The 18,599-nt window shown below is 34.5% G+C and overlaps 2 protein-coding genes across 2 annotated transcripts in view; one reads left to right on the forward strand and one right to left on the reverse strand.

Annotated features, from left to right (window-relative positions):
* The window catches only part of LOC122133980 (sorting nexin-17), a 28,121-nt gene extending 12,821 nt beyond the window's left edge, over positions 1-15,300 (reverse strand). Inside the window, exons 1-7 of the mRNA XM_042747279.1 lie at positions 14,322-15,300; positions 10,062-10,136; positions 6,623-6,740; positions 4,782-4,846; positions 3,417-3,527; positions 1,904-1,989; positions 312-316 (exon numbers count right to left, since the gene is read on the reverse strand). Coding sequence (XP_042603213.1) covers positions 312-316; positions 1,904-1,989; positions 3,417-3,527; positions 4,782-4,846; positions 6,623-6,740; positions 10,062-10,136; positions 14,322-14,381 — 520 coding nt within the window. The 5' untranslated portion in view covers positions 14,382-15,300. The remainder of the gene's footprint in view (positions 1-311; positions 317-1,903; positions 1,990-3,416; positions 3,528-4,781; positions 4,847-6,622; positions 6,741-10,061; positions 10,137-14,321) is intronic.
* Positions 15,301-16,064: 764 nt separating this feature from the next.
* On the forward strand, positions 16,065-18,173 carry LOC122141112 (all-trans retinoic acid-induced differentiation factor-like). The gene is made up of 7 exons (XM_042747278.1): positions 16,065-16,369; positions 16,532-16,659; positions 16,746-16,814; positions 16,899-16,970; positions 17,388-17,509; positions 17,592-17,692; positions 17,775-18,173. The coding sequence occupies exons 1-7, from the start codon at positions 16,238-16,240 to the stop codon at positions 17,883-17,885; spliced, it is 735 nt and encodes a 244-aa protein (XP_042603212.1). The 5' UTR covers positions 16,065-16,237; the 3' UTR covers positions 17,886-18,173.
* Positions 18,174-18,599: the final 426 nt, after the last annotated feature.

Genomic DNA, 18,599 nt, shown 5'->3' on the forward strand with positions numbered 1-18,599 from the left:
AAAAAAAAAAAGAATTCCACTTCCAATAACTCTACTGCTCTCCTAGGGATTCATCCTTTGAAAGATGTTCAATTCCACAACTCGATGACGGCAGAATTGGAAACAGAACAATCAAGGACAAAATGGCCTATTCTTTACAAATTAATTTTCCTTTTGCAATAAACTAATGACACATATTGCAGGGAAAACCTCTGAAGTGAGGAAATTCATTTATTTTGTCCCTGGGGGGTGTTCATAAAAAATTACACATTCCTGGTCATTCGAAAAGACGCTTAAAGCCAAAATTTTATTAAATATGATCTTGAGCAAACAACTCCTCACAGTGAGTGTATAATCGGTTTAATTTCAGATGGAGCAAGTAATATTTCTCTGCACAGGGCATTTCAGGCCATACGCAATCAATCAATACAGTGACAACCAATTTGAATACTCCTGCTGTTGCATTTACTCCGGCCAACTATGTCTCAACAAACATTGTTTATAACAGACTAAGGAGAAAAGCACATTTATTTCTACTGAACCATTGTTTCATGTTGTTTTTCAACCTCTAGGCAACTATAATGCAGTAGTTTTGTCTTCTCAAAGGTCATAATGCCTTGTTTTACCACAAAGCTCATATGTTTTATAACATGTTACATGGTTGACAGGGTGTTGCTATACAGCTGTTATGTTGTTCTGAGAGGTTTAAGCATGTTGCTATGCAATTTCTGGGTAGTTTCTTACTGGCCCAAGTCAAAATGGCCAACCCTCCAAAGTAACTGGTCCCTTGATATGGCTCAGGCCACTATGGGACGTTGTTTGCATATGTTATTGTTGGCAAGGCAAAAATCAATATATTCTTGGTAAGAACAGGGTTTCCCCAAATGTGGTTTTCCAATAAGTGTCTAGCATTTTACAATATTTGTAACAAGAGGTATTTTTTTTAAAGTTGTCAACTGAACAGACTTTATGTCACTAAAGTAAAATATTGAGGGTTTTAAAATTTGACAGAAAAGAATTCAAGAAATAAATATTAGGGTTGTAAATAATATACTATATAAAATAAAATGAATTAGAATTTCATATTGTACAGTACAAGGTTGTTACAGTTAACTAAAAGTAAAATACCCTAAAATCATTTTAATTAATAAAATAAATGTTATATTAATTAAAGTTATAACAGTATATCAATGATACTAAAATAGCACTGGTACAGTACAACTACATTATAACAATAATTAATTTTTATAATTAGAGGTAACAACAAAAATAATAATAAAATTGTATTAATAATAATAATAAACTGGGTTTTTAAAACACGTGATGTATCAAAATAAAACAAAATGTATATATATTGAATGTGATTGAATTACAAAACTATGAACATGCATGTAAAAATAAAAAAATAAAAAAAATAAGTTAACTTTAAATCCCAGGGGATACTTCAAGTAAATATTTAATGTATGAGGGGTTTAAAAAAAAAAAAAAAAAAAAAAACAACAGAACGGGTAACAGACCAGAAGTTTAATACTTATGGTTTGGGTTTAGTTCAATCCCTAACCCAGTATGAGCAATAATAATGATAACAGTGTTTGTGTAACATGCATTACAGGCCTACAGCAGAGCTGTGTGTGCCATGCCAACAACAGCTTGACCGAAGTTTCATCTACTTGACCTCAGTTTACTTTTGTGGAGAGTGGGCGGCCATCTCAACAGAACACAGTCACTCTTTTGAGCTGCCAGGTCTGCTTTTATATTCAGTCCAGAGGAAGTATGTTGACTTTTAGATACCATTTACTAACAGCCAAACCACTTTCCAGCTAAAGCCAGCAGGCCACATCTGATGCCAGCACACCTCACGATTTTTACCAAATGTTGAAAAGATCTTAAAATTAAAAATGTTGATTGTTATACTCACACGTGCATCCCCCATCCCCCCCTCTCCTGAACCAGGAAGAGGCTGAAATATCCCACCAGCTCATCAGGAAGGTCGAGCTTTGAGGCCACAGCCTGATAAAGACATCAAAAAATAATTAACCTAAACTATTACCCAACAAGAGATGACAGCAAACCAGTTTACAAGATTTGCTTATGTATTCATAGGCAAAGACCCAAATCACATGTGCACATAATGTTGATTCATTCTTTAAAAAAACAACCTTTTCTTTTTGTGCCAATACTTTCAAAAGTGCTTTGGATGCTTTTCTTCAACAGGAGTGTTTTAGGTGTTAAACATTACATCCATGCAGATCCCATGATTGATCAGGTTATACTTCACTACATTTATGCCTGTTTTGTGTTTATTTTTTTAATTCTTTCAGGTGCTAAAGGGCGCTTTGGGCCATCAGTGTGCTTGAATAGCACAGCAGAAAGCAGTTGGTGCTGCATATGGGTGCAGGGTGCATTTTAATGAGAGCCTGGATCGGCCATGACTCTGTGTGGTGCACGTGGGAAAGCTATGATCCACAAAGAGCTCCGTAAAGCCCTTAAAACCCAGGCTCAAATATGTGTTTGCTGATTGGACAGCAGGTCTAAGTAAAGAATCAGTGAAGAAACACATGATCTGCTTTCTAACACAGGCTAAGTACAACACATATTGTATGTATTCATTCAATTAAAAAAGGAAGAAAGTCTATATTAAATGTGTCAATCATTTAAATAATAATTTTTAGACTTGTAGTTAATGTTCTATGATGCCTTCTAAATGTCTAATGCATATTTAATCAAAAATATAGTTAAAAATTTTATATAAAAAATACAAATTACAAATACAAATATTTTCTGAAATATTATGACTTATAACTGTTTTCTATTTGAACATATAATTTTTTTTTAATTTATTCGTGTGATGACAAAGATGAATTTCCATCAGCCATTACGCTAATCTTCAGTGTCACATGATCCTTCAGGACTCATAATATGCTTATTTGCTGCTTAAAAACATTAGTAATAATGCTGCAAACAGGTGTACTGCTTAATATTTTTGTCAATTCTTTTTTTATTAATTAATTCCAATGTATCCTTAAAAACTATAAATATCTTTGTCACTTTTGATCAATTTAATTATATATATATAAAAAAAACACCTTGCTGACCCCAAACGGTTTTGTACGGCAGTGTATATAAAAAAAAGAAACTCAGCAGTGTTAACTTTAAAGACCCTAACAAATATATATCCTTAACTTGTAAAATCAAAGAAAAGTGTGTATGTCCTGTTTTTATGTATTTCTGGCCTTGACCATATGAATTGGTTTACTGAAGACATGAATAAACAGATAGAAATACACCTTGTATCATGTAACTCAATGAAAGGTGGCAGTAAACCATAGACAATACTATTCAAAATGACAAAAGGCATAAACCTGGCAATAGTAATATGCTTGGAGAACATGAAGCAGATGTGTGCTTTGGAAAGCATTACAAAACAACCTTCTCACCTCCAGAACATCTTCAGTCTGGTCCGATGTGAGGATGTTGACTTTGACCTTCTGTCCATTGGACAGGTAGATTTCTAGCTGCACCTCCTCAGTGGGAATCTGCTGGGTCTCCTGCAGCACAGCCAAACAGTGATGCACTTTAAAAAAGGGTTTGGGGAAACACCTACATGATGACCTCTAATTCAACTTCTGATGCTTCCTGTCAGATTCAGCTGATCTCAGAATATTCTGATGAACATGCAGAACGGATAACATTACAGTAAATCAAACCCTTTCACACACTCCAAGAACATGGAACAGAAAAAGAAGAAAAAAAAAAACACATAGAGCTGTTTCATTTCCTGTGTATTTCAGCTTTCACGTCAGAAGGTGTTTTCATTTTAGAATAAATGTTATGCTTTGAGCTTTGTGTATAGATACTGCAAGATAAGCATTCTTAGAGAAGAGAAGTGATTTGGTAATAAGTGTAAAAACACCACATTGCTGACATTTTTAATGAATAACAAGTAGCATCACTGTTCTTTCACTGTCCTATCTTTTGCTTTTTGCAAATTCAGCCCCCCCCCCTTCCTGCATGTTTCATCCCCCGCTGAGGCAGAGAGTCTCAGAGCAGCAGCTGATCTTTACAGAGATTGCAAAATGAAAAGGCAAGGCCAAGTGTGCAGACTGCTCTCTGATGGGCAGCCGGGGGGACAGACGGGATCTGACTGCAAAAATTGCCAATATCTACAGTATGTGGGGTGGAGAATGAAATTCCTGAAGAATGAATGCTATCTATGTGATTCAGGAAACAAAAAAAGTACAGGATGGTTGTGGAATGTAAGGAAGTGAGAGAGCCACATGGACTGGATCTTCATTCAACACACATGAGCATATCTAAATGAGGAAATGAGAAGAATCAGACCAACCAAGGTTTAACCCTTTTCCTGATGGACTAGGAAATGCTTTTTTTTTTTTCCCTAAAATTTTTTGGTGTTTTAGATTCTTAGAAAAAAAATGGGGAGGTGGAGAAAGGCAGGTTCAATTGATTAAGGTTTTATGACGGAAAACTGTCACTTCTGTTATTGGACGCCATAAAGTTCAATACATAACAGAAATTATTCAAATGTTGAATGCTAAATGCAAATAAAGAGGCATAAAAATGGCAAGGACATTTTTGAGCATGGAGAGGAAAACCCAATTCAGTTATATTTTTATCATAAGCTCTGGAAATCTGTAAACTTACAATACATTTTCATATGTATGTTTACAATATTTCAAACAGAAGCAATTCATATACTAGATTTGCAATTATGATAATAAATTATGGAATTAATATAAATAGATAAATATTTTTACCAAATAAAAAGAGTATAGAAATTCTACCTGTTGAGCTTTTCTCAAAAAGCTGTTGAACATCTCACTGGATCCCAGAATGGGGTCCTGACGCACTGCAGGGAGAAAATAAAAAAGTCTTTATTATAGGTATCAAAAATTAATTAATGCTTAATGCTAAAGAAATTAATGCTTTTAGTCTGCAAGGATGCATTAATTTGGTCAAAAGTAAAGACAAGATTGTTATTTTTAGTACTCTTTTTTTTTTTCAAAGAATAAAAAAATTAAAAAGCTGTTACAGTTACAATAATAAGCAGCACAACTGTTTTTAACACTGAGATAAGAAATGTTTCATGAGCAGCAAATGAGCATATTAGAAGGATTTCTGAAGGATCATGTGACACTCAAAACTGTAATGATGCTGAAAATTAAGCTTTGCCATCACAAGAATTAATTCCATTTATTTTTAACAGTTTAATTTGAATAACGTTTCACAATATTACCAGTTGTACTATATGTTCGATAAAACAAATGTAGTACCGATTAGCATAAAAGACTTCTTTAAAAAACATTACAGAATCTTACCGACCCCAACTTTTGTATCTCACCATCAAAAAGTACCCATAAAATACAGTGCTTAACATTTTGAGTGGTTCATCGAAACAAACCTCAAAAACATCTATTGGAGAACAAAGCCAATACACATGGCATTGTTTTTATCAAAGTATTAGATGTGGTTAGTCTGTGACAGTCCTTTAAAGGTTCAAGGTACAAATTTCCTCTGGGAAATTTTGTAGAATGATTGTCAGAATGTTTTTTTTCTTATTCTAGTGTCTCAATTCAACCATAATGTAAACCTCAGTGTTTTAAAAATCATTTGTCAAAATCATGTAAACACAAACTAATCTGGTATACAATGCAGCCTTTCTTTAAAAATACCACCATGCCTCCCTGACTAATAATAACCTCAGTTTTACCAACAACAACAACAAAAAAACATGCTGGCGGCAAACAGACCAACATAAACTACAATGTTTATATTTTACTTCCAATATAGCACACAAGCAAACAACCACAAGACATTTGCACAAACACTCTGAACAGCTTGTGTGTTTGTGTCTGTTAATTTTCCATAAGCATGTTTCTCAATGATGTAACTGAGGGAGCTCCAGCCAAGAGCAGCTCCAGACTGTGAGCAAATAAGCTCAACAAGGCTTAGCTTGTTCGATGGAAAGTGCCAGTGCTGGAAGGGATTCGAGCAAACAGCTCTTGGTGCTGCCAGCGCCACTGATTTCCTTTTGTGTGGAGAAAACCTCACTCATAACCTGTTCAACTACATGCATGGCAAAATCCTCAGTGGCCCTCTTTTTTTTTCATTTTCCTGACATGAATGTCAGTGTAGAACATTAACAAGCTCCGTCCTCTTAAGGAAGAGCTGAAATTACAAGAGCATATCACCCCATATGAAGGGTGATAATTTTTTTTTTTTTAAGGAAGTAGGCTAACAGGATGCATTAAATTTATCAAAAGTGACAGTAAGGAGCATTACAAAATGTTTGTATTTCAAATAAATGTGGTTCTTTTAAATGTTCTCTTCATTAAAGAGCACTTTAAAAAATATATCACAGTTATGCATTACAGGAATAACTTACATTTTAAAAATGTATTAAAATTGTAATAATATTTTACAGTGTTATTAGTTTTTTATCTGTATTTTTGATTGAATAAATGCAGCCTCTGTGAACATTTAAAAAAAAAAAAAACATTAAAAATTACTACTAACCCCAAACATTTTGAAAGGTAGTGTATATCTGTTTTGTGAATTTTGTTGTTTAGAGTCTAGTTTCAAAACTTTTGTGTGAACTCTCCAGATAAAAGAAGATGCTTCTCACCAGCTTGCATGTATTTCTCTAGCTGTTCTCTCCTCTGATCGACTTCAGCCGGTGTGAGGGTGAAGATCTTCTTTGGTGGAAAAGCTGGCACCACATTATTTCCATATTCTTTTTTTATCTGAAAGGACACAAGGAAAAAAGTTCATTTACAATGGATGAGGTCAAACTCTGAGAGGACAAAATCCAACTGACCACTGCCTGCCCTTGGCTGCTGTGCAGTGCTCTGTCGTACATGCTGACTGCGGGTCTCTCAGGCACCAAGCTAATAAATCTGTTTACACTTCACAGCATCTACTAAAATTATGCCTGCTGTTGCTCCATCTGTGTTATTGGGATTTTATTCAACAGCACAATAAGAAAATTATATGGAAATATATTCAGCAGTGTTGACGACTAAAACTTAAAACGACTAAAAATAGTTTTTTTAAATAATTGAAATAGAGCTGAAATAACAAAATATAAATATTAGGTAAAAAATGTTGAATCATTTTAAGTTAAAGCACTAAAATTAATATAACTAAAATAAAAAAAATAAAGCTAAATAGAAATATAAAAAACAAAATACAATTATTAAAACAAATTCAAACTGAAAACCTACAAATAAAAAGAAATTCAAAATATGAATAAATACTATATATATATATATATGAGATGCACTCATTGTCAGTCTGCCGATTCCAAGGTGGTCCATTTTGATGTCACACTTATGCTCACATCATGTAAACATGACGTCTGTGTGGAAGCTCTTCACTGTGAGTGAAGATGACGCATAGTGATTTGTAATAGGCCATGTCTAGGGCCAATGTAAACTGTGGGAGAACCGCAGTCTCGATTAACTCTTGTCTGGGACAAGTAGATTTTTTAAAGGGGCAAGTGAGAGAGAATTTTACTTGCCCAGCCGAACAAGAAGCCTGATTTAAACGTCAATAACAAAAATACCTAGCGAAGAAAAGAAACTTGGCCACCAAAACTTTTCACGCGAGAATGATTCTGATTTCATTGCATACAGTGTAAACGGCGACCGATAATGAATTTATGTTGTGTCAGATGAGGCTCACGCAGCCTGAGTGAGTGCGAGAGAGAGATGGAAAGATGGATGAGATGAAGAGTTTGTTGATACTGATTTCATTTGAATGATAACAAATCTACAGTTTCTTATTATTCTAACTGAATTAATTGAAAAAATGCAATATGTGAAAGAGAACACATTTAATAAGATTAGTAAGAAAAAAAAAAGTTAACAAAAAAGAGTTTTGTTATACAGCAACTAATTTTCAGGTAATTGTTATTTCGACCTCTTTCCAGTCACAGAACACTTTTTAATGTTGTTTAAGTGAGAGCATTTTTTTTTTTTTTTTTAATTTTTGCATTGAAAAAAACAGTATAGAATTACCGGAGTTGGAAAAAAAAAAAAAAAAAAAAAAAAAAAAAAAAAAAAAAAAATCGGCAGGTTACACTAACAAAAAAATTGGAAATCAGAATCAGCAGAGAAAATTGCAATCTCTAATATATATATTTATAATACTTTATAAATATCTTTTTTATAATTATAATATCATAATATAAATAATAATATATTACAATATTGAATATAATATTTTTTTTTTTACAAAAGGATAGTTTATAAAGTTCGGATCATTTAAAAGCCCATTTTAAGGGTTAACCGCAAGCCTCACACCATGACAGCCTCTACGGATTGCATCATATGACCACGTATGATCTGACTAGGCCCTCAACGCACTGTTACCTAGCAACAGTGGCAGTGAAACAACACAACATGCTGTTAATGGTGAGATCACTGAAGTTCTCTCTCATTCACGAGGAAACTTAGTGTCTGTGAAATTGGTAGGTGTTAGAATGGTAATAGGCAGATCCTTTCAGAAGAACGATGCGTCATTTTTCAGTGGGTGACCACTCAAAATATCTCCCACCATTGTGACCTATTCAGTACTGGTGCATATGAGCACAGCTTCATTTTTCATTTTCAATTTGTGTTTCACAGTTGTACTTTGTGATTATAATCCTGTCCAAATGTGTATTTCCTCACACAACCTCAGTAAAATCTAAAAAAGTCAATTAGAGATGGTTTTTAGGCTTACTGCAGAGTCAAGTCACATCCAAAACAGTGCATAATACAACAGACATTTCTCTTTGGAGTGTTACAAGCTGTTTGTGAATAGAGATCCCTAAAGTTGCAAAGACTAAAGTCTCAAACACAAAGAGATATTCCTTATATTAGTTAAGACTCATCCATACCCTCCTAAAACGCCTCGTTTAAACACACCCCCACATGTCTACATCACTGTGTGGGAAGATTTGCATAACGCCGCCCAAATGTTTACGCAAAGAAAGAATGCTTAACTTTGATTCTCGCTGTAGTATTGTTGCTGCCGCCATGTTGTGGAGACACTGTGTGTTTCGTTGTGAAACTCCTTTGTTCGGCCTTCCAAAAGAGGACACAACTACAAATCAGTGGTTAAGTTGTATTAACAACACTGTTCCAGAACAGTTCAAACCAAATATTCAGATGTGAGCAATGCATTTTACGGAGGACTGTTTCCTGAACCTGGGAGAGTAGCCTACATTGCCATCTGCGCACAAGGGCTGTTTCTATAAAGTGGGGCAATTTCAACTTTGCAAGGACAGTCTGGTGCTTCTGACTTACTGCCTGTAAGTACATTTTCATATTTAAAGAATTTGCCAATTTTGAGCAGTGTAGAGTGGCGCTTGTTGTCTGTCATTTCTCCGATCACAAATGCACATGGTTTTATTTACGCAGCGCAATACGCAATGCAATGCATATAAAAAGACAGTATAAGTCATTATAATCTGTAATTATGTCCCCACTGGATGCAACAAATGCCTCATCTGTAATGGGTTTTATTGGTTTTGTCTCATCGTGCTGGGAGACGGCATCACAGTATGGTAAGGGGCGTAACATTACCATCACACACTTGAGGCATTCAGCCAATCCCAACTCACTGGATAGCTGGCCAATCACAGCACACCTTGCTTTTCAGACCGATCAGCTTTGTAAAAATCGGCGTGTTTCAGAAGGCGGGGCATAGAAGAGCAATTACACCAAATACATAAAATAATGTTCTTTTTAGCAATATCATATGACCCCTTTAAAATCACAACAATCTATTTCCAGTATAGGCATACTGTGTGTGTGTGTGTGTAAGTTCTACTGTTATTGTGAATTATGTTTCACTTCCTCAGTTTCAGTGAAGCATTGCATTTTCAGAACACATTTCAAATCTCAGCATCCACACCACTAACTGACTATTAAGTGGTTGATTTTATAGCCAGTCATTTGTAACTAATGTTTAAATACAGTTTTGAAATAAACAGTTTTTCATGTGTCAATCCTTTCAAAATAAATATGGGTGCAATACTAATTTCTGAAATAAAGGTCCTGATGAAAATATGTGTTCACCTGTTCATGGAGGCCCAGGAGTTGGCTGTAACGTACTCGACAATGCAAGACACCATTCACATGGATATTGTAAGCCTGCAGAAGGAAAAACAGTTATACATAAATATAAAATTTTATTGAAAAAAAAAAAATCTGAATAGTCTGGAGTAAGATTTTTTTATTTATTTCATTATTATTCGTTTTTTTTTAAATACGTCTTGTGTTAACCAAGGATGCATTTATTTAATTAAAAATATAGTAAAAAATTTCAATATTATGAAATATTATTGCAATTTAAAATAGCTGTTTTCTATTTGAATACATTTCAAAACATAATTTATTAATCCTGTGATGGTAAAGCTGAATTGTTCAGCATGTGTTATACATTCAGCATGAGCAATCCGGACGCATACATGAAGAGCGTGTCCGCGAGTCCACTAGTGTCCAATGTGGTATGCATGATGTACAAACCATCATTGGAGAGTGTGCACGAAATCTTCAGTGTCACATGATCCTTCAGAAATCATTCTAATATGCTGATATGGTACTTGAGAAAAAATTATTTATTATAATTTCTCATATAAATTATTATAAATTTTGAAAACAGTTGTGCTTCTTAATATTTTTTGTGGAAACCATGATACATTTTTTCAAGATTCTTTGATGAAAAGAAAGTTAAAAGGAACTTTTTTTTTTTAATTCAAAATGTCTTATTGTCACTTTTGATGAGTTTAATTAAAGTATTAATTTCCTCTTTTTCAAAATAAGAATCTTTGAATGGTAGTGTACATAAAATAAAATAAACAAACGCTCAATATATATTCGAAAGGACAATTAATAACCAGACACTGATTTTACTAATAGAAATAAAACCATGTCCATTATTAAAAAAAGGAAAAAGAAAAAGAAAGAAAAAACTAAATCAATCTTTTTTTTTCAACACAAAAATCAAGTTATTACATGGGAACAAGCTAATGTTTCAAAGTGAAACATTTTGACACTAAAATCAAAGACTGTGTCAATTGTGTCTTGTTATTATTTTAGTCATACCACAAAAAAACAAGACGTTTCTAAAGTGGTTATCCCTTACTGAGCCTGGAAACCAAGGCCATTCAGTTCACTGTTTTCTTTTTCTCTCCAGAAGCTTTCCAGCTGTTTCAGATATTGCATCCATGCCAACAAATACAACCAGGAAGGCACAAAATCATATTTCGATATGCTTGGATTCTTGCCACCATTTTTGTCAAAGAAATGTAAGCTCACTGTTTTGTTGTTGAGGATATCAGTATCACACCAGTATCACATGGACTATTACTTAAATTACAGAAAACAAGCAATGCTTAAACTAGACACAAATCAAATCGTGTCTAGGAGACTTTCAGAATGGAGAAATCAAATATGAAGGGTGCTGTTTCAGAAACACAGGAAAAACATTTCTTAAGGCATTCTTGTGGATTGTGTGGCGTTTAAAATCTGCAATCAAATCGAGTAATTCACATAAAATACTGAGCAGTTCTGTCTCCAAAATAATTTTCTTTGTTTGACTTTTGTTTCAGGAGGTTGTTGTGTAATGTGGAGAATCTTACTGTGGATACTATAAGAATGGTTTCATCAGACCTCACAGAATTCACATGCATTCAATGCTATTAAAAAGACTTCTGCAAATATGTACAGCACGCAATGACCCAGTTATTGACAGCACGGCATGCAACTGCTGCTACACAGCTAATACATGAGTCATCAAAGATATCAAAGCTAGAACAAGTCTACTGACAGATGTAGGATGAAACTGCCGTGCCTTTACTTGTCGTGAAATATTTAAAAAAAGGAAGAATGTGCATGCAAGTCTTCAGGAAGTGCAAAACTTTTTTGCCCTGGTCTTTGAACAGGAAGTCTGCCATTTAAATCGCAGCCCACTCATTTTTGTGGCTCTTTGGCAAAGTATGCATATTTGGTGACATGAACGGTTTCAAAGCATATATGCAACTCCCTGCCAAATATAGTGGAAGACAAATTTAGAATAAGACGAATACAGAGTAAAACAACATTGTGCTTTAGATGTCTAAAAAAAACACCTACAATTGAGTGAATGCAGAGAGGAACAAAGCACTCTATCTCAGGTTTTTAAATCAGTTTTATTTTTTTGAATGTCTTTTCTGCTAACAAAGCATTTATTTGATTAAAAGTACAATACAAAATTGTGAAATAATATTATAATTTAAAATAACTGTTTTCTATTTAAATATATTGTCAAATATAATTTATTTCTGTGATGAAAAGCTGAATTCTTAGCATCATTACTCCAGTCTTCAGTTGTGCTACTTCATATTTTTGTGGACACTGTGATACATTTTATTTTTGATCAATTTAATGCATTCTTGATTAATTAAAGAACTACTTAATTTTTTTTCTAACTCCAGACTTTGGCATGTCAGTGTATCATGGTTTCCACAAATATGAAGCAGCACAACTGATTTCAACATTAACAATAATCAGAAATGTTTCTTGATCAGCAAATCAGCATATTAGAATGATTTCTGAATGATCATGTGACACTAAAGACAGAAGTAATGATGGTGAAAATTCACTTTTGCATCACACAAATAAATTGCATTTTAAAATATATCCACACAGAAAATATTTCACAATTTTTACTGTATTTTTTGATCAAGGACATAGCTTGATGAACAGAATAGAAAGCAAAACTAAAAAATCTTCCCAATCCCCCTCTTGACCAGTAAACGGGTGAACCTGTTTATGCAAAATCTGTTTAAATTATGCAAAACAATAAATATCTTATCATGAACAAAAGTGAAACAAAAATATAAAAGCAGTAAAAAGTCAGTGTGATCCATACATCTGACCAATTTATATCTTAGTGGCCTTGAAAGACTTATCTATTGAGAACGTCACTGACAATCTGTGATGGAGAAATTCTCTCTGAATCACAGTCACAGATGGACACAAACAATGTTTGCAGTCAATCTGTTAGGAATGATTCACAGTATCTTCAGGTCTGTGCATTAAAACCTGTGCGTCTCTCCTGGAGGTGTTTTAAGAGTGCTGAAAGCATCCATGTGCACAGAGGAGCGCATAAATAATCTCAGCCCTTATTCAAATCATTTGGTGGCACATCTGCACTACATCTGCAGACACCTACGAGAAAATATTCAGGCAAAATATGCTTTGTATTTAATCCACAGTTCACTGCTATACAGATGTAACCTCAGGGGCCAAACTGAAGCTGTCTGTTATTGATAGGCTCTACTCGCTGTTTCATAGACAAATGAAGTGTCATGTCTTCATAGCGAGCCAGCTTTGTTTCCAGTTAGGCTGGATAACTGTTATGCTGAAAGAAATGGCAATCTTGCACTGCATATGGCTGCGGGAGAGATGCCAGAAGAACTGAGACACTGTGAATCCAATTCACACAATAACAACTCTAGAAGATGCTAGCTGGAGTGTCTATGAACATCTATTAACAAAGCTTCCTGATGATCTGATTCCACATTCAATCATTGATGTTGCCTTTTAATAAGCTGTAAAGGTAAAGTTCATTAAGCTGTAAGGGGATGCACATAAAATCTTGCAATTTTAAGACTGAAATTAAATCAAATAAATAGACTGAAATTAAAAAGACAAATTATGTACATAGGCTATTTTTTTAAGAAACATTAGCCATACTCTTACAATAGACGTATGAATATTTATATCTATTACATATTCATGTTTAGTAGTTGGGTTTTAGTTCTTTGAATCCATTCACTATTCACTCAACTTTGTTTACTGAATCGTTATTCTTATCCTGCCAGATTGTGTTGAGGGTAATGAGTGGGTAATTAGTTAATTATTTAATCAATTTCGTTTAAAAAAACAGAGCATGTCAAGATTTAAACTGATCTTGTTATCCTTTATTAAAAACTGCACTTCTACAAATCTAGTAAGAGTCTCCAGAAAGAGTGTTTTACCCTCAAATGGAAACACAGTGCATCTATAATTCACCTCCATTTTGTCAACTGTGAAGGATTTTAAAAGAACTAACAAATTACGTCCATCTGTCATTTTCATAAATTTATAATTCTTCCGCATCTTTCTTTTCTTGTTGTGAACGAGACTGACTCATTTGAACGTCATATCCCCTCAAATTCCGTCAGTCAGCGAAAGATTCATTCACTGAAAAGATTCGTTCACAACAGCGATTCAAAGCACCGCTATTTTACAGGCAGCGTCTCCAAATATTAAAGCTAGACGCATCGCTTCTTTGACCTCCACCACACTTACCACATAAGTCGATCCATTTTCATCGGAGCGAACCTCCGTCTCGGGGATGGAGAAATGCATTCTGCTGTAAGATCACAGGTCTTTGACCGAGTTGAAAATGCTGTTAAAAGCGAGAGTGTTCACGGAAAGCCCTCTGCTGTCATGCAGAGACCAAACTGAATGACGGCGAGCTACACTCGCTCCGATTCCTGTCCAGTCCAGTCCAGTCCAGAGCTGAATTACGTCAGGAAAGTTCTTTTCTTGCGACGTGGATTATTTTATAAACTTTCTTAATGTTCAGGGCTGAACTTTTCCAATAAACATCTAAGCAGCAGCCATGTTGCAACTGGGGGTAATTCCACGTTCATTGTCGGCAATTTATCGCTAAATCTGTCCTCGCGCTTCCTCGCGCACTGTAAAAGAATACGCGAGTCGAGTCTGCAAAACACACAAGTGTCGTCGCGAGGCCCACGATCCAATTAACTTTCAGATTACTCCACGTAAAGGTGCTCGGCGGTTGTCTACAGCCCCCGTTTCTACCTACATTGGTACATACGAACGAATATGGAAAGGAAACAAATGAAGAAACTGTTTGTCGCAGCATGCATTTCGAGATACCGATATTGTGCTCCAACTTGTTAAGGCGTTAAGAAGAACACACATCAGTCTGCATTGTAGCGAAACCTTCCAGCGCTATAGATCAAGCCTCTCCGCTATAATGTATTCAATATGTATCTGTTCTCTCTCCCGAAGCATTGCAACAGTCTGGATCAAACCATTCCTCCGAGCGGGGGGAGGTGTTGCGTAAAAATCTTCATTCGAGATCCTTTGGCATGAACAAGTCGCAAGCGTAGTTTGTAGTAAACAGTCTGTCCATAACGACATAACTTATTTTATGTAAGTGTTTAAACTGAAGATTAAGATTTAAATGGGCTCAAAAATGGCTGTGTTATACAAGCAATGCGGTTAAGCTGCATCAAAGAGTATTTAAATATTAGCTGAATCGTTTCTCAAAACAGCAGGTTAAACCATCTTTGTGATTTGAGGTATTTAACGCCCCCTGTCTTTTTTCTCTCAGAAAAATGAAAGGAGGTGCTTAACTTTTAGCAAAAGTTTACTTAAGGAGGTCAAACTTTAATATATATTTTTTCTATTAATGTTTTGATGCCCTGTTATGTCTAATACGTATTTGTAACTCCATAGCAATAAACATTACACAAAAAAATTAATAGACAAAAGTTATCAGTTTTATTAATTAAAAAGCATAAAAATGGGCAATGGGGTTGCCTAAATTAACTCATTAGGGCACCATAGTGTTTTGTTGTTATTATAGTCCCATATCTTAAAGATATGTATTTATTTATTACAGTAACTTTGGTAACAGCTGAATGGTTTATCTTAACAAATGTACTAAAAACTAATTTGTCAAAAATTGGCACATGGAATGAGATTATTATTATTATTTTAATTCAGTTAAATTATTTTATTTAATTAGGTTTTTATGTTTTGTTTCTTTTGTACTTTATATATTTATTTTATTTTAAATTATTTTTGAGTGTCACCTCTGAGCTGGGGTAGTCCAAAATCCACATTTAAGGGGACATAAATACATTTTTGTAGCCAAACTAGTTATTGTTAAGCGAGGTTTGTTTTATGTTTGATTATTTTAATTTTTGTTATGTTTATTAAACATTAATTAAGTAAATTATTAAAAGAACGGGATGTATGCTTATGTTAAAAAAAGTCATCCGTATTCATGGAATGTGCCTTAATTTAAATTTCCAGACTGAATATAAATGGCGGCAATGATCTATATCAGTTCAATAACTTGAATTGTGTGAAAGCAATCTGTGTTTCTTCTCTGTCGAAATTTCACAGCGAGAAATGCAAAATATTTGCGCCGCCTTGTTGTCACGGATGGGGTCCTTGGACGTCACATGATCATCGAGTCACATGACTTTGTTTTGGCGAAAATGACAGCTGGCGTTACAACATCTACTATATGTTTATGTACTGTTTTTATTGTTTTATTCAATGTATATGTCGACAGCCAGGATACTGACGCACAGGTGAGACGATTCGCAAAATGATTGTAAAGAAATAATGCTTTCTTGCTACAGTAGATAAGTTACGTGTTTCCATTTACCATCACTGTCGTAAAGTAAAACTTTGAATATTGTTTTATAATGTTTTTTAAAGCTTGCCTTTCACCTTTGCTTTCGTTTCGCTAGTTGTGTCAAATGTGTGAAGGGACTGTACGACAGGACAGTCCTGTCTGGGATTTCTGCCTAACTAAAGGCCATATTAGGGGACGCTGCTGTTTTAGAAATAATACCAGCAATGTAGACACCATTATAGGGTAGGAAAACTTTCTAGTATTCCAAAGTTTTTTAATTATGACATTTATTTTCTATGTGTAGATCTAACTGTACTGTACTGTTTTAGGTTGGACTTGGCAAACTGCTCTATTAGTCATATAGAGCACCTGTATAATTCATCCACAGCATTCATAATGTATGTACCAGAGCAGGTTTTTATCATGATAATGTCATTTTTAGAACTAAATTGAATATCTGTTGTTATTCTACGTTTTCGCAGAGACCTCTCCAACAACCCGATCTCCAATCTGAGCGATTTCATATTTCAGGGTTTCAGCCATCTTACCCAACTGTAAGTTATGCACGAGCACTTTATATCATGTTTATAACATTTAAGTCATGGGTTTTCAGCTGGGATCTGGAGATCAGGGGTCCATGAAAAAGTTTAGAGAAAAACAGTGTAATGATGTATAGAATCAAAATTAATAAAATAATTTAAAATAAAAAGTATAAATACATTAAAATACATAATACATCTAACAGTATGTGCAGTGGAAAGAATGTAATACTGTAACTATAATAAAAACTTTTTTTCTTCAAATTATGTTTTATGTATATTTATATGATTTATTTTACAGTATAAATTGGGTATTGTGATGATGATGATGATATTCATCCATGGGTCAATGGCATTTAAAAGATCTATAAGACTGAAAATAGCTGATTTAAACTTAAACACATTGAGTTAACTTGACAAATCTTTACTTAGATTACTACCCTCAAAACTGGAGTGTCCAGGGGGCAATGCATCATGGGAGAAGGTCGAAGTGAAAAACAATGCCAAAATCTGCCAAGGACAGACAAATATTTGCAATCAGACTGTGCAGATGCGTAAGTAATTAATAAACCGGGATCTCAGTCTTCAAAATGAATGTATTTCAATGCATTTCTTGATTATGGTTTGTCTTTTCAGCCTGGGATTGCCCTGAAAACTCATTCTGCAGCCCATATGGACCAGGGTTCTTTGAGTGTAGCTGTCTGCATAATTTCCATGGATACAAGTGCATGAGACAGGTGAGACCTCCGTCAAATCATCCCAAACAGGTTGGCCATTCCTCCTTTATCGCACCCGTTCATTATTCTTTAACAATTGCAGGGTGAGTTTCCTATAGTTAAGGTGCTTGGGATACTAACCGGATCTACAGTTGTGGTTTCATCTTTACTCTGGTTCACACAAAGACGAAGGTCAAGAACACTTGAGTTTTAAAGAAAACTGACTGTTGGGCTGACAGTGGAGCCGCAAAATGCATCAAGCTTACTGAAAATGGTGAAGGAGACACCAGAGTTTCATACACTGGACGGTATGAACCATCTGAAGAACATTTGAGTTTCTTGTTTTTAAACTTGTCAAAAACATTTTTTTTTTAATTAAGTTTGTACACAGTTTGTGTTGAATATTTTACTTTCCTTTAACCCTCAAAGTCCTTAAATCTTTTTATTTATACATTTTCTGAAAGCTTTCATGAATGCTGTCACATTTTCCCAGCCTTGATAAGGCTGGGACTGTAAAGGGAAAAACTGACCTCGCTGATTGTGTTTGGAGGGCAGCCACATTTCTGACTGATGTTTAGACACTAAACATGTCGAAGTGAAGCACTGATGCATTTTAACAATGATTATTAAGGACAAATATTTTGTGTTGCTTTAAGAAAAAAAAAAATATCTTAATTTTTAAAGATGTTTACTTAAAAATGAGTGTTTTTTGACATAGAGAAATAATTAATTTTACAGATGGGGAAATGGATGTTGTAGGACTGTTATTATTTGTGAAAAATGTAGATTGTTACGGTCACATCCTGCTGTTTACAGATAACACGTTATATCCTAACTGATGATCCTTCAACCTCTGTAACTATGCTTTTCTCTTTTTGGCAGCGTAAGAGTGTAAAAGGGAATCTGTTCCATCTGAGATATATAGACA

Source organism: Cyprinus carpio, chromosome B20 (assembly GCF_018340385.1).
Source record: "Cyprinus carpio isolate SPL01 chromosome B20, ASM1834038v1, whole genome shotgun sequence".
Taxonomy (NCBI): Eukaryota; Metazoa; Chordata; class Actinopteri; order Cypriniformes; family Cyprinidae; genus Cyprinus; species Cyprinus carpio.

What these genes read in the sequence shown, in the direction of transcription:
- LOC122141112 (XM_042747278.1), top strand. Translation starts at nt 16,238, where the DNA reads ATGATCATCGAGTCACATGACTTTGTTTTGGCGAAAATGACAGCTGGC. An exon ending in AATGTAGACACCATTATAGG is followed by an intron (nt 16,660 to 16,745) that starts GTAGGAAAACTT and finishes GTACTGTTTTAG; the next exon opens with GTTGGACTTGGCAAACTGCT. An exon ending in CAATCAGACTGTGCAGATGC is followed by an intron (nt 17,510 to 17,591) that starts GTAAGTAATTAA and finishes TTGTCTTTTCAG; the next exon opens with CCTGGGATTGCCCTGAAAAC.